General features: G+C 38.9%; 1 protein-coding gene across 1 annotated transcript; it reads right to left on the minus strand.

Moving 5' to 3' along the window:
- Positions 1-365: 365 nt before the first annotated feature.
- On the minus strand, positions 366-14,912 carry alpl (alkaline phosphatase, biomineralization associated). Its single transcript, XM_018704441.2, has 12 exons — positions 14,744-14,912; positions 12,020-12,185; positions 11,015-11,134; positions 9,623-9,738; positions 7,616-7,790; positions 5,676-5,851; positions 5,068-5,208; positions 4,840-4,909; positions 4,567-4,701; positions 1,719-1,910; positions 1,507-1,626; positions 366-1,333 (listed from the first exon to the last, which is right to left on the minus strand). Exons 2-12 carry the CDS (start codon positions 12,138-12,140, stop codon positions 1,068-1,070), a joined length of 1,632 nt encoding a protein of 543 aa, XP_018559957.1. The 5' UTR covers positions 12,141-12,185; positions 14,744-14,912; the 3' UTR covers positions 366-1,067.
- Between the last annotated feature and the right edge of the window lie 440 nt (positions 14,913-15,352).

Here is a 15,352-nt window from a genome sequence, read left to right on the forward strand (position 1 = left end):
CCTGTTTTCATGTTGTGACTGATCTGTCATCCCTTTATCCATTTGAACATATGTGAAATTTTGTCATAATTAGTGTATGCATTTTTTGTTTGATGCCAAAACATGTTTTTTGAGGTCACAGTTACTATGACCTCCAAATTCTAATCCTTGCTTCCACGTGCCAAATTTGAAGACATTCCCTAAAGATGTTACTAAGATATCATGTTCACAGGAATAGGACAGACGGATGGACAGATGTATGTGTGGATGGAGCGACAACCTGAAAACATAATGCTTTTGGTCATGGCTGTTGGCAGTGCAGAGGTGTAAAAGAACATTTAGGAGAGGTTTAAAGCACTAATGTTGCATCAAAACTGACAACACGATTATCAGAAAACAAATAAATTTTCTTTATTGGTTAAAAGATTTTACAACTTCTGATACTGGACACAACAATGGTAGGTGGGCTTTTTCAGTGCTTTTTGCAAGTGTGCACAAGGTGTATGGCAAGAAATCCATCCTCTCTTTTACTCTTTTGTCAATTATACATTCAACTGCCTCTGGTTTCGGCGTAAAATTTGTCCTTCAAAATGTGTTGTAAACACCGTAATTACATGAGAGATCTTTTGAAAACATATGAGGTAGATTCTGTTAACTGCACATTTAAAATATGAAACATATTCAAACATTTGAAAAGCCAATCAATCAATCAGTTCAAGCCTAAAGGGGTTACATTAAACAAAGGAGTTTAACAGTTCCTAAAATCCTTAATAGACTGTATTCAGTAGACAAATCACAACTGAGATCTCTGTTTTTGTGGAAATCTCTGCAACACCAGTTTTCATTTTGTGCATCAGGGTTAATTGAGTATTTTGTAATGTTTTACATAGTTGCCTGAATAGACCAATACTGATATCCTTATTTTAATTATCATAACAAGAGAGTGCCTTAATAGTGGTCCCATGATCAAAATAGTGTACGATGAAACTAGAAAATGTTTAAAAATGATAAAAAACTTAAATCTTAAAATGTACTGCACAACTGGTTAAAATAAGGGTATTAACAGAATTACAATTGTCAGGGATAGGTCAGCAGAGAAGTCGGGTGACTGTGAGAAGGGCTACGATGCCAGAGAGGACGGGGCGTAAATCAGCAGTCCCTGAGCGCGACATACAGTGTTCCCTGTTCTGGCCGATGCAGGCTGCATATGCCATTACATGGGGGATGTAGTTCTGCTCATGGACCCCATGAAGCAGGTGAGCCAGGGGACCTTTAGCAAATACAGCAACATCCTCTCCTCCATGAGTCTCCATGCTCAGAGGTACGGCCGCCTGGGCCTGGTAGTTGTTTTCCTCTGAAAGGAAGTGAGACGAAGAAAAAATGTAAATACTATTGTTCTTTAGGCAACAATGAGGCATAAAGGGGGAAAAATATTCACACTAAATTAACCATTACCTGTGTAATTTCAGTCCTCTAGTAATCCTAAAATAACATACACTGACCTGGTGGCCACACAATTTTACTTACCGTAGTCAATAGTGGACACATTCTCCCTCACACCATTGACAAGTTTATACCCTGGTCCGTTCCCATACAAAATGGAGGTGAAGGGCTTTTGATCAACATCACTCAACATGGGGGCCAGACCTATGGATGGAGACAGAGCATTAGGCATTTTTACTAAGCTATCATGGCCTATAAAATAAATAGTCCTGATGTGCGTCATAATAATTTCATACCAAATATTGTGTTTCCTCTGGCTGTGTAGCCTCCAAAGTTGAACATGTGAGAATGGTCAGCAGTAACTATGGTCATTGTATCGTGGATGCTTGTCATGAGATCTGCCCGGCCTATGGCCCGGTCCATTTCCACAGCTTCGTACAGAGCTTGCTTGGCCTTGCCCTCATGGTGTCCATGGTCAATACGTCCCCCTGAAAGAGGAGAAAACATTTTAGGCTGGTTTATTCTTAAAAGGAACAAGTTTGTATGACATGTTTGACCATGTCTGAAGCTGTTCAACCAAGAGTTGCATGGCACACTATGAGACGGTCTGAAAGCTTTCAGACTGTCTGAACTTTTCAGAGTAGCTGTATGAATTAAAAAATAATTTGAAAGACAAGTTCAATCCCTGGGTATGCTCTTACATCCACAAATCTGTCCAATTGCTGAGTGAATGCCAGACTTGACATTTTCACAAAGTTATAAAAATTGTCAGATGCAGCACCCAATATTCCACCATCAAAAAGGTGTGGGTGCAGGGGTTTCAGATGTGTTCAAGAACCCAACAAGCACTTTGAGACAGACTGATTTTACTCTCACTTAGGCTAGCTGAACAATTGTTGTGATACTTGCAGGTATTTACCAAGTACACAAGATTCATGGTCCTACTAAATCTAATGCTAACACTTTATGCTAATATTTACATATTTACCAGCACTGTTTAAACAACCATGATGATAAGAACAGACCAGTACAAAATGTTACTGGAATGGCTTGTGTTTTGTGATCTCCTACACAGGTTGCTTAGAATAAACAGCAACAAATAAAAATTAAAAGTAAAAATTCCCTTTATACCACAAACTATATTTCTCACCTTTCATGGTGATGTTTGGTGACGATGTGTCTGAGTCCTTAGCTGCTTTGCCTTAGATTTTTGCAAGCTTTTATGTTTTTTATACTTATTCCATTTAACTGTTACTGAATGTTTTATTTTTCTTACTGTATTTCAACATCTGCATAAAATGTTTCCATCAAAGGCACAATTATGCAAAGGGAACTTGGCAGCAAAGTAAAAAACTTGGAAAATGGAATTTTTTTTATTTAAACCAAATGCCAATGAATCATTAGAATGTTTTCTATTGATTCCCAGTGTAGTGGGTGGACGATGAGGACTATGATTGTAACAGAACCTGAAGGGATATTTTTCACCATGTGAACACAACATATAGCCAATATCAAAAAAGCTGGGACCTCTTCCTTCAGGGAACTCTTGCTAATCACAGGCAATCTTGCTGTTTCTACCAACTGTTACAGATGGTGCTTGATGTGCTTACAAAACGGGAGCGCTCCAAGCATAGCTGGGGCACTGGAAGCGGTGTATTGCTGCACAAAGTGACTACTTTAAATCAGGTACAGATTTTGCTTGTTACAGGCACAGTCTCAGAACTTTTTGATTGCACCTTGTATAGGTTTATACTGTGGTGGGGTCTGTGAGTTTATCAGCTTCATACAAACTTCACTTCTTGATTATATAAAAGCTAAATTGGCTCAGAGCGCTTGTGAACCATGTAAAAATGTTACAGAGATGTGGCTAGGCCCTAACAATAGACTGACTTATGGAAAAAAGGGTTCATACAAACATACCAACCAGTAAAACAGCACATTTAGGAACAACAGTGCATATTTTAAAGGGACAAAGACAAATTTGTCTACCTCTTGACAATTTCTAGTGAGATAAATTTTCATGCTGCTGAACTTTTAGCAGAAAACACTATTTCCATGGTATCTCTTAACACCCTTTCCTTGTGACTAATTTTCCATTCCTATGGTTTGCTCTGCTGGGAAGACTGACTTATGTTTCTCTTTGTTGTGAGTCAGCAGATGTGATTGATTAATTCAATTTATTTCTGTAGAAGTCATATCATAGTTGTTGTTGCACCGTGTATGCAGTCAGCTGATAAGCCACACCACCACAGTAATGTGAGCACAGTTTCCCTGTGCCCCCAGTCCTCCCTTTGTTTCTTGCAGTAGAGAAACAGAGGGAAAGTGTGCAGAGGCAGAAAAGTGAAAAACAAAAACACATACTAATACCTCTAAAACTCACTAATTAACATGCTGTATCTTGTTTGTTTAATCTGATCAATCTAACAAATCCATTAAAAATAGCACTTTGTGGTTTTAAAGGGAGTTAGTTTTCCAGTATGTCTCAAGTCTGATGATAAAAACAATGGGAAGCACCTTTATCAGGAGGCCACCAAGCCAAATCATCAAATACAACACATTGTGCTATTTTATCTCTTGACTGTCAATCCCAGACTAGAGACAACTCAGTTTAGTCCAAATTTTCACATCTCCCAAATCATTCGTTTGTGCCTTAGCAGATGTTTATTGCGACAGTTCACACTGCCTCTATGATCCAACAAAAACTATGGCCTCACTATGCCTTAAACAAAGTCCTTGTCCAATACAGCCCCCATTTACAATGGTGGATTTGGAAAGGGACAGTCTGACAAACCTGCCCGCTATATGCTGCCATTAGCCAGGCATGCCAAAGTCTGAAAGTAAAACCATTGCTCTCAAGTTCCCTTTTTTCCATTTTTCAGCTTTACATCCATTCCTTTCCGTGTGTACAACTAAGTCCAACACCATGAAAAGTTTTGCAGGAGAGACCATCTGAAAATGTGCAAATTTACACCCATTTGTTGGGTTTGTTTATGTCAAGACAACAAACATATAGAAGATACAGGGTTGTTAGAGAGAAATCAGGGAAGGAGGGTGAAGCATTGTGAACTGAGTCAGTAGACACGTCTGAAAGATCAGCAAATGCCAAGCAAAAGACAACAGACCATGATAGAGGTACAAATTCACCTTCTACAAGCAGGTAAAATCCACTGGGGTTCTTCCTCAGGATCTTGATGGCCACTTCAACCATTTCCGTCAATGAAGGATCAGTTTCGGTGTTCCTCTCCAAGTCATACGTCAGATCCCCAGGTTCAAAGAGACCTGGAATAAGAGAGGGCATGGTTCAAGGAGAAATGGGATATTACATGCAGAAAATAAGCCCACAGCAAATGCATACACATATGGCTCTTCATTTACACTTCAATGAGTTTTATAATGACACTGAGACTGGAAACTCACCCAATAAGTAATCCACATTGTTAGGGTTCAGTGATAAGAGCTGCTTCTTGTTCCATACATAATGGCCTTTCTGCACAGTTAAAAAAAAGAAGACATAAATGTACAACACAGTGTGACTGGTAACACTGCAGTTGCTTTGAACTCCTAAATATGCAAATGTAATTGGGAAGATAAAAGAGAGAGCAGAGAGAGAAGAAGCGCAAAGAGGGAAAAGGTGGAGAAATTTACTTTATCCTTCATTCTGTCAATCCACTCCTGCACCAGGTTTCTTTCGTCTTTCCGTGTGCCGCTGTGCTTCGCCACACTAGGGTACTCAACATCCGATGTGTTTTTGGGGAACATGTACTTCCTCCCTCCACCCATAATCACCTGAAAAGCCGCAGAGTAGAAAGCAAAATTACAGTCTAAATCATAGCCCTTGTGGGACCAAATTAATTTCTTGTTCTGTCAGATTGACGCTTAACTAGATCAAGCTAACTAAACACAAACGTGCTAGTGGCTCTGTGATAATGTATTTATGCACAGTGGTGCTTTGAGCTAAATGCTGACATGCTGATGTTTAGCAGGTCACTATGTTAATGATTTTAGTTTAGCCTGTTAGCATGCTAACTTTTGCTAATTAATACTTAACATAGTACAGCTTAGGCTGATGGCAATGTTTTTCAGGAATTTAGTCATACACCGAAGTACTGAGCAAATTAGCATGTCTAAAACAAGAACAAGTAGATATTTGTTACTTTTGCCTGTAAAATGACAGAAATTATTAATTGATCATCAAAATATTGCTGATTATTTTTCTGTCTAAGTTCTGATCAGAATCAATATTTTCCACTCACATCAATGTTGGGAATGTTTTCGAAGAGCTGTCTGGCGATATCCTTGCAGCCGGCCTGCAGGGCTTCAGCTGGCATCTCATTGTCAGAGTACCAGTCTCTGTCCACACTGTGGGCGTAAGAAGCACTGGGAGTCGCATGGTTGACACGGGTTGTCGTCACTATTCCCACTGACTTGCCTGCAGTTGACACACACACATATGCAGCTGTCTGAATAAGGGCTGAGTCTTTTTTTTTTTTAGGTTAGAGGAGAGGTTCAAACTCCCTTTCAAGGAAAGAATTACTCCACAGCCAGATTATATTAACCAATAAGTCTTTTTACCAGCACCTATCCTTTAATCATGTAGAAGTAATTGTAAATCATGTGAAAAAGATCCTGTTGAAATTTTCAAGAGCAAGAAAGAAAAACACACACAAAAAACAAAACACATCACATTGCAAGTTTGTTTTGATTGTTGATATCACTAAGTCCTAGCCCAAAAAACCTCATCATGTCCACCAGTGACTAATGACTGGAGTTTTTCAGCATAAAAAGTAAAACATTACAGCTGACAGTCTCATAAAATGACCAGATGAAAAACACATTTCTATTTGCTTTGTGCAGGAGGTCATCTGCTGCCATACTCCCTAAGGAATGATGGATTTCTTCTTATCTGTGACCCCTGACCCCACACACATGCTCCTGATCACACCCTGACCCTCACTCACCCCCAACCCCCCCCCCCAGGATACTAATTCCTTTTACATCTCTTGTCTCCTTTTCTCTGAGCCTTTTATCATTTTGTCTCTTAAGTCCTGTGTTACACAACACAATTTCAAGCAGATTACATAAGGCTGTGAGGTATCCTTGGAAAAGCTTTAAGCTTAAAAAAGCGAGCCAACTTTAAGGTTTTGATCAAAACTATATGAATGAGATGTGGTTCTTTATTGTGGTCTGGCTCCATGGATACAGCATTGAACTGATTATTGAAATTTGAGTGTGTGACTGGTTTTATATGTGCTAACAACACTACAAACCACTTTAAAAATCATTTGAATCAAGGATGCAGATACACAAGGGTTCACCTCACCGCTGTATGCCTCCATCAACCAGTCAAGTTGCAGTTTACAGCCATTTCTGTTACATCCCTGTCTGTCCAGATTCACATAATATATGCACTGAGGACTATAAAGGAATTAAATAATGACAAATGACCACCAAATTTTAACCACTTCATCTCTGAGTCCAAGTGAACATTTGTGCTAAATTTGAAAAAATTACCTAAAGGCATTCTTGAGATATTGTGTTCATGAGAATTGCACAGAAGTGAGGTCACAGTGACGCTAACCTTTGACCTCCAAAAGTTATCAGTTCATCCTTGAGTTCAACCGAGCATTTGTACTGAATTAAAAAAAATCCCTCATGGCATCCCTGAGATATTGCATTCACAAGAATGGGATAGGCGAACTACCCAAAAACATAACGACTATGGCCATTGCTACAGCCACAAACCTTAAGAAACTTCATAGAAGGAATGGCAGGACTGAGAATTTTCAAAAAATAAGTAGTTAAAAGTCTATGTCTTGTATTTTTCAATGAGAACACATCAAAAACAATGCTTTGGGTCAAGTAAATGTCATTTACAAACTGCTCTGAGGATAACTTTGGTTCAAAGGATGAACAACTGAAAAAGGAGGAATAAGCAGTGAAAAAATGTGTATTAAAAGCATCACTTTAAAGAACACTTCAAAGTCAGTGCTTTGAGCAATCAAGCCATCCCGTTGCGTGTTCCTACTTCACATTAACACAGCATTAAGTACAGCTAGAATTAGGTTTTCTTGGACATGAAACGCACAATATAATTTGAAAACAACAAAAAAATTACAATTATGCGTCTTTGGAGACAAGGAGAGGTCTGTAAAAATAGCTTGTATTATGTCACATTAATTGAATGTCACTCTACCTGCATCCTTAGCCCATCTGAGGATGGAGGTGACCTCGTTTCCTTCTGTGGTGTTACACTGGGATCGGACAGCAGCTGCACTCACGCCCACCGTACCTTCGTTGGCCTTGACTCCACAGAGGTAAGCTGTAGCTGTGCCTGCGCTGTCTGGCACCTGTGCATTAGTGTTGTAGGTCTGCAGAGATACAGGCCATTGACATGTGATCAGAATTCAGATATCAAATGGGATTGTTTACAGTCCTTCTGATTGATTTGTTCAAACATTACTAGACTGGTGCTGCTCCAACAGTAACAGCCACTGATTAAACACATTTGGTGCTCTCGGGGGTATTTGCAGCTTGAGCTGAATGATTAGACAATCAGCAGACAATTAATCATTAACTATTGTTGATTTATTGTAAGTCATTTATTTTAAGCAAACATGAAAAACATAGTTCCAGGTTTTTAGTGTGAGGACATGCTTTCTCCGTTTTCACTAATAATCAGACAAAACAAGCAATTTGTAAACATCACCTTGGGCTGTGGGAAACTGTGATTAGAATTTTTACAGTTTTATAACATTAATTAAGATAAATAAGAATCTGATAAATCAATAATAAAAATAACCAGTAGTTGAAGCACTACTTATAACTGCAGGATAGTCATTCAATTATGTTATCACAGTTCACATTCGGACCTCTCAAATCTGCATAAAAATTTGATAGGCATGTGACTGTGATAATTAGTTTGTAGAATCAGTTCCAGTTAAATACCTTTAGCCATCAGTAGCAATTTTGCACATAGCTTCTTAAAAGGAAATTCAAGGATATGTTGACTTAGCATATTACCTATAAATACGGTCATTGCAACTATGGCTAAATATGGCTACTCTAATATGGCTAACTACACATCTAGATCAAGGTCAACTTTGCACTATCCATGGAGTCACATTTATTGGGAACATGCCAGGTTGAAATATATTGAAATTCTTTAACTACTGTATTAACACTTTGTTTTTGTATGAGTAGTTCCACACAGTTCTAGTTTTTGGAATAATTATATATAGCATCCAACTTTTTTACTTCCTAAATCTCTCTAATCCTCCAAATCCTGTTTCCTCTCTTTGAATATATATCTGCAGTTGTACGGAAATATGTGTTTAATTTCAGTTCTTCAGTGGGATGCCACCTACATTACAGCTGGCATCGACAAAGGAAAATGTCACCCAGTCAACATGTAGCTCATTGATCTGTTTTTAATTGTGTACGTAGCACAGAGAAATAATCTATATCGGGCTTTAGCTGAATAGACATCACTTGTTAGTAGGATCAATTGATAGTTTTAATGGGATTTGTTGACACTGAGAAAAATATAAACACTGCCACACTTGCTATATACTATAAGCTTTGCTATTGCTACATAGCTAACGTTAGCATTAACAGTTGTTTACTCACCAAGAGCTTCAGCCATCGTTGCATTTGCAAAACAACAGGTTAAAATATGCTCTCCAGGAGCACTCATTCTATCATGTTGGACTGAGAGCTGACTAAACTCTACAGTGACTCACTATTGCAAAATGGTATTACAGGGTGGGACGGGATGAGGCTAGGTGGTTAGCATATTAACTTCAGGAGAAGAAAAGATGTGATGGAAATAGAGGCAAAACAAGAGTTGACACTGGTGTTGCTTCCTACTGCTGGAGATGGCTCTTGGCAAATAAAGGAATGAAGTTTGATGCTGAACTTGCAATGTTTTCCTAGACTGGTTTCTCAGCAGCTGTTAATGATAATGTTGGCTATCTAGCGATTACATATAGCACCTTTAACTGATGTGGGTAAAGCTGCTGTTGCTGATGTTGTGTGTGACTGTTTTTAAAATACAAAATCTGTAATATAATGCACAGCCTGTATGACGTGACAGCCTAAATGACCTTGTTAATGGTCATAGGCTTTTGTCAGAAAGCTATTAATGGCCACAGGGAGATCAATACATTACTCTATACTGTGAGATATAATAACCAAGTCAGACCTTGGCCAAAGATACAAAAGGGAATTTGTCCATCTCCAGCTGCGTCTCTTCTCCACTCTGTCCGTTCAGCTGACCCTTCAAAATCCGAGCAGCTGTCACCGTGGGAATGCCCATGCCTGGATACAAAAAGCAGGTGGACTGTTAGGATTCCATTAGTTTTCCTTCAGGGTAGGAAAGACAGAGCTTGCACATGACAAACGTTAGCACATTGTATTCATTATTTTTGTGCTCAGTTTGCACTGCAGCATATGAAAGCCTGTTTTCTTTGACATTTTAGAACAAGTTCACTGCTGTTCCGCAAAACATTTTCTTAAATACAAATTACTTCAAAAACAGATAAATGTGGGACAAAGAAGACAGAGGCCACAGGAAGAAAGGACCTTGTGTAGTTAATATTTAACTTGCTGGATGAAATTTAACTTGCCATGATTGATGACTTTTTGTTGTCACTAGAAGTGAGGATGTCTTGTATAAATGTGTAGCCTGGGTGAATTTAAATTTCCATGACTTGTAGGTGTTTGGTTTTCTAAATGGAATGCTTGAAATTAAAGATAATCACAGGAGAATGTGAGGAACATTTTTATATACTTGAAGTTAGCTGTTTATTGTCATCTTACCTAAACCTTTCCTTTCCCGTATTGTACGCAGGGAGAGAAACAAATTGCAGTAAAACTCACACTTACTCGAAAAGCTGCATGGCATAGATAAATTGTGGCATGTTACACAAATTCTGAGGATTAGACATAAAGGTTATTCACTGTGCAACTGAACCTTGTAACTTCCACAGAATCCTGTGATTTTCCTGGTAAAAAGTCACCAACACCTGAGAAACATTTTCCGATTAGACATTAATTTCCTGTTTCCTGTGCGAACATTTTTAAAAAGTTGTAAGACGCTGCCTTTTATTCTCTAACTATTCTACGCAACGGCATGTATGCTGCAGTGCGCAAGAATGTCATGTTGTGCCTATAGTCCAAACAGAGAGAGCAGAGGCCCGATGGAGGATAAAAGTTATTGTGTGACCAATGAGCGTACAGACAGAAGCCCAGTGATGTGGTGGCAGCACAGGGTTGTTTTGTTTTCTGCTATTCATTAGAAAACATTTGAAAAATCTCATGTATTTTCCACTGGTGTGCTGTAACATCATTACATCTTAAATAAAACTGTTAGCTCAGCTGGATTGTCCATAATTAATCACATCTATCAAAAAATGACAAGGCCAGGGTGGTCAAGGCTCTGCACTGACAATTAGGATGTTAAGTGATGAGATTACTGAAAATCTGCAACAAGGTTACCTTCCACTTTTAAGTAGTTTTATACAGGGTTGTGGGAGGGAACTCATAATTTCTTGCCACAAAATCAGGATATAAAACTAATGATGTGGCATCTTACCATCTCCGAGGAAGAGGATGAGATTTTTTGCTTTGTTTGTATTGAGAGTTTGCAGAGTCAGAGCTGTCCTTAGGGTCTGCTGAGCCCCCGCATTCCAATACTTCGGATCCTTCTCTTTCTCTGTGTGTCGCAACAAACAAATAATAAGTGTTGTTAGCTTTAATATGTTACAGGAAGCAACAGGTACAAGTTTTGTCTGTGAGAATGCCGAATGTAGCGAATGTGGATTATATTAGTCAGAATGTAAAACCACATCAACATACTGTATGACTGACAGATTCGGTAACACTGACCTGACTGTATATGCTGTGTATCATCTTATATGAGCTCTATTAACCACTGTAACCACAACATGACTAGCTGTAACTTAAATAGCAACAACTGTGATAATCAGATAATGGTTTAAGTCATTTTTAGGTCAAACATCCTTAGTCTCCTATGATAGTGAGTTGAATGTCTTTGTGTTTTGAACAAAAAAAGACACTTGAAGGTGTCACCTTCTGGGAAAACATGATGGACACTTTTCAATGTTTTGTGACATTTTAGAGACCAAATTATTAATCAGTTAATTAGTTAGAGACATTGTAAGGGAGCATAGAGGGACATTGGTTCAACACACTGGACAAGCTTTACCTTTTTGTTATAGAATGTTGTAGAAAGAAACTGTCATAGGGTGATTTTTTTTTTTGTTATTTCTGTGGCATGAACAAATTGAATACATTGGCAATAATATCCAATTGTTAAAAAAACTAAACAAAAACAGGACATCCTTTGGATGAATAAACTTTCACCAAGGTCAAACATCACCCTAGAAAATATCCAATTGTTTAAAAAAAAAAAAAACAGGACATCCTTTGGATGAATAATCTTCCACCAAGGTCAAACATCACCCTAGAACCTTGAAAACCTCTAGTTGCGTGCTGGATGTCTCCTGTTGAAGTTACAAGACGGCTGGGCAGCTGTTGCGTTTGTGCGGCAAGACTGAAGAACAACACACTAACTTACCAGGGAATTGTGGCTTCCCCAGACTCCCTAAGATCAGACAGGAGCAAATGATGAGCAGGGTTGTCACCTTCATGTTGTCGTCTGTGTGTGGCTGACGTATTACTCTAGACAGCCATAACATGCCACTTTGAGAAACTGAGAAAGCCTGTCTGCAGTCGCCTCACAGCTACAAGAGAAAAAAAAAGACACACACTAGTTATTAAGTCTGTGTCATTTCGACACACACTGACACTGACATATTAGCTTAATATTTATTTACTCTGTGATGATTCGACTGAGCACATGTATTTCAGCCAGATAACACACCTCTTGCTCATGCCGTGTGTTATCTGGCTGAACACACCTCTTGCTCATCTACCCTCTGTAATTGACCAGTATAACCACAGGCTTGTCTTATTGAATAGGCAACCCCACTGGAGTACTGGCTCTTTGCTTACTGCGAGAAGTGGTTGTATTACTCGTTCCCTTCTCTCACACAGGCTTTCCAAATAAAGAATCAGGCAAAACAAGGCTGTGTGGAGAAGAAAAAGAAGCACTAGAAGAGTACAACTAGTGCTCTGTTTGCAAGCTATCAAAGCAGTGTGGATGAAAGATATTTCTTTGCATTGTTGCTTTCACTTGTTAAGATCAGATCTTTCAGCCCACCATCGGGCTTTGCAGCAGAAACAAAGGGAAAACTCTGTAAAGTTAAGCTTGAGGCCTTGCTGTGAATGTAAGTAGTCACAACAGGGGCCCTTATGGGTCCTGGCCAGTCAGGCTTTCATCTATAATTATCCACACCCTCCTCCTTTCTTCCCTGTGCTTATAGTCAAGGTCATTTTAATGGGATTGTGCTCCATAGCACTGAGAGGTTTAAGGGCCATAACAAAGCCGATTAACGCCAAATGATTGACTGGAGACATCCATCCCCTATCAAAAAATAGTCAAATTTTTATCACAAAAATCTTTCACCTCTGTAATTCTGACATAATGTTTCTTTCAAGGATTCTTTTTTTTTTTTTTTAAAGCATGGGCAGGGTTGCGTGTAGATGTCACTTCTCCTAAAGGCTTGGCCTGTTGCCCATCTATCATACCTATGAACTGCACTTTTCCATACTGACAATAATTAAACAGCTTGCTCATCAGCAACTCCAAAAGCTTGTTCAGACCGGTAACTGTGCCAGGCTCCATGTAGTTTAATAAAAAACAAGTCTGAACCACCCAGGACGCATACAAGTATACTCCTGCACCAATCAGGCATAAGTAAATAACAAGGTGTGGAATTAATTTGCGGTGACGTGCCAGAAGTCAGTTAATTTTTACCATTGCTCGGATGCAGCAGGCCAGCATGGCCTCAAAACCTCATAGGTCCACCCAGAGGCAGTGAACCAGCGAGTCTGCAGGTAAAATAGCAAAGCAGTACCACCACAGCTACCAGCAGGATGCCAGTCAGGACAGTGGTCAGTATCACATTAGATTCCACTTCAGCCATGGTGTTCACCAAGTATTTGGCTCCTCCCGTGTGTCCAAAATCCAGCTGTTGTTAATTGAGGTGAAATTTTTCCCTGGACCAAATTACTCCACCACGTCTTGAAATGGTGAGCTGTCGGTAAAGCCCTGAAGCAAATCACACAAGCACTTACATGTGCTACTCCAGCAGGTAGCAGCTACAAAGCATGGATTAGGCTTTTAATTATGCTCAGAAGTGGAGGGCTGACAGATAGAGAGGCCGACCTTCGGAATACTCTATCAAAACCTCTACTTTTATCACTGCTTCGTGTCTGGAAAAGCAAAGCAGATGGGTGCTTTGTGTGGTTTTTCAGACAGACAAGATTGTGTTATCTTCTTTGTCTCTGTTCCCCCTGACTGGCAAGGACACTTAACACAGTTGCCAGTTTTTAAATAGGCAACTTGGTTTGCTTCTCACACCAGTCTGCCTTGTATGCACGCAGAATAACTAGCATTCAAACAGAATTTCACACTAACAGGGATATTTTATTTATTTTTTGCTTTATTCTATTAAATATCCAATATGTCACTATGCATGAATATTTATTAGCTAAATTTTAAAAAAGATAATAAAACAGATTTTATAATAACTGTGTCAAGAGTTAAATGGGTTGTGGCAGTCTAAAGCAGAGCCACCCAAACTTTTTTATGCCCCAAAACCTCCAATTATATCTGAAAAAGTCCACACCACATCTATGATTCTGTCCTTTAAAAGCCCAAATAATACATAACTGGGCACAGAATAGCATTTTATAGCTACCTCTCATACATTTAAGAGGTTGGGGGGTGGGGGGTGCAGGGAAACCCATGAAGCCAATGCAACCAGTTTTACAATCTCCAATTCCTTAAATCACTTTAAGATCAAAAATGACAGCATAAAGTCTTTTATTACATATTAACAAATTAAAATTATATCCTTAAGACCATCAAAGCTTAAACATTGTGTAAAACAAGAAAAAAGCCAGTTGATGTCGGTGCAACAGATTAGGGGGAAAAAAACATTTTTTTAAACAAAGAAAAAGAAATCCAGTTTGGATTATTTAACATTGCAGAACACGGATAATCTCACTGATCGGATGCTGAGAGGAAAGATGCAAAAAAAAAATATATAAAAAGGAAAAAAGAAAGAAACCCGAGTATTTTAGTCTACACTCCGACAGCGCGTTTCTCTGAAAACAACCTGTTATCTGTAGAAAACAAGCCTCCCCAAAAAACTTCATTGTAGTTTTTACTCACTGCAAGTAATTCCCCCAGGCAGGAATCTACATCCAAATGTGCGAGCAGTTCATTCAGTGCTTCTCCATTAAATGTGTAGCGCTGCTTTCACGGTCCTTTTTATAAGGCCACAGTTGTTCGACACTGGCTCTGGAGGTCTGAGAATAGCGGTCTGTATCCCACGAGAGAGAAGGAGAAACAGAAAAAACAAAAAACCTTAGAAATAACGATGCCATGCTGCTGCTGTGGGAGTAGATGGACCGAGAGCTCCGCCTGTCTGACGATCGAGGAATTGGCTCAAGGACAGAGCACCATTATACTCAAACTGTGGAAGTATTCAGATACTGTTTAAGTAGCAATGCTACTATTAAATGTTATAATTCTGGTCTATTATTAGTGATGCTTTAAAATTAATACAGAGATTTAAGGTTATTGTTGACTGAGGTGGAGGGAATTTTAAATATGTAAATGTAAAAATGTATTTAATGTTTATTTTTTAGGGAGAAGTATATATCATGGACTAATGCCACATGCCACACCATTTATAGGTGAAGTTAGTTTGTAGTATTCACTCCTAGACTGGCCTTTAATGATCGAGACAACACATAAAAAACAGCACCCAAACACAAG

This window comes from Lates calcarifer, linkage group LG12 (genome assembly GCF_001640805.2).
Source record: "Lates calcarifer isolate ASB-BC8 linkage group LG12, TLL_Latcal_v3, whole genome shotgun sequence".
Classification (NCBI taxonomy): Eukaryota; Metazoa; Chordata; class Actinopteri; family Centropomidae; genus Lates; species Lates calcarifer.

Bases quoted from the DNA above. Each gene is read 5' to 3' on its own strand.
- alpl (XM_018704441.2), bottom strand. From the start codon at position 12,140: ATGTTATGGCTGTCTAGAGTAATACGTCAGCCACACACAGACGACAAC. The intron at 5,209-5,675 runs GTGAGTGGAAAA...GCGGCTTTTCAG, and splicing joins AAAACATTCCCAACATTGAT to GTGATTATGGGTGGAGGGAG. The intron at 4,702-4,839 runs GTGAGTTTCCAG...CTCTTATTCCAG, and splicing joins CAATGTGGATTACTTATTGG to GTCTCTTTGAACCTGGGGAT.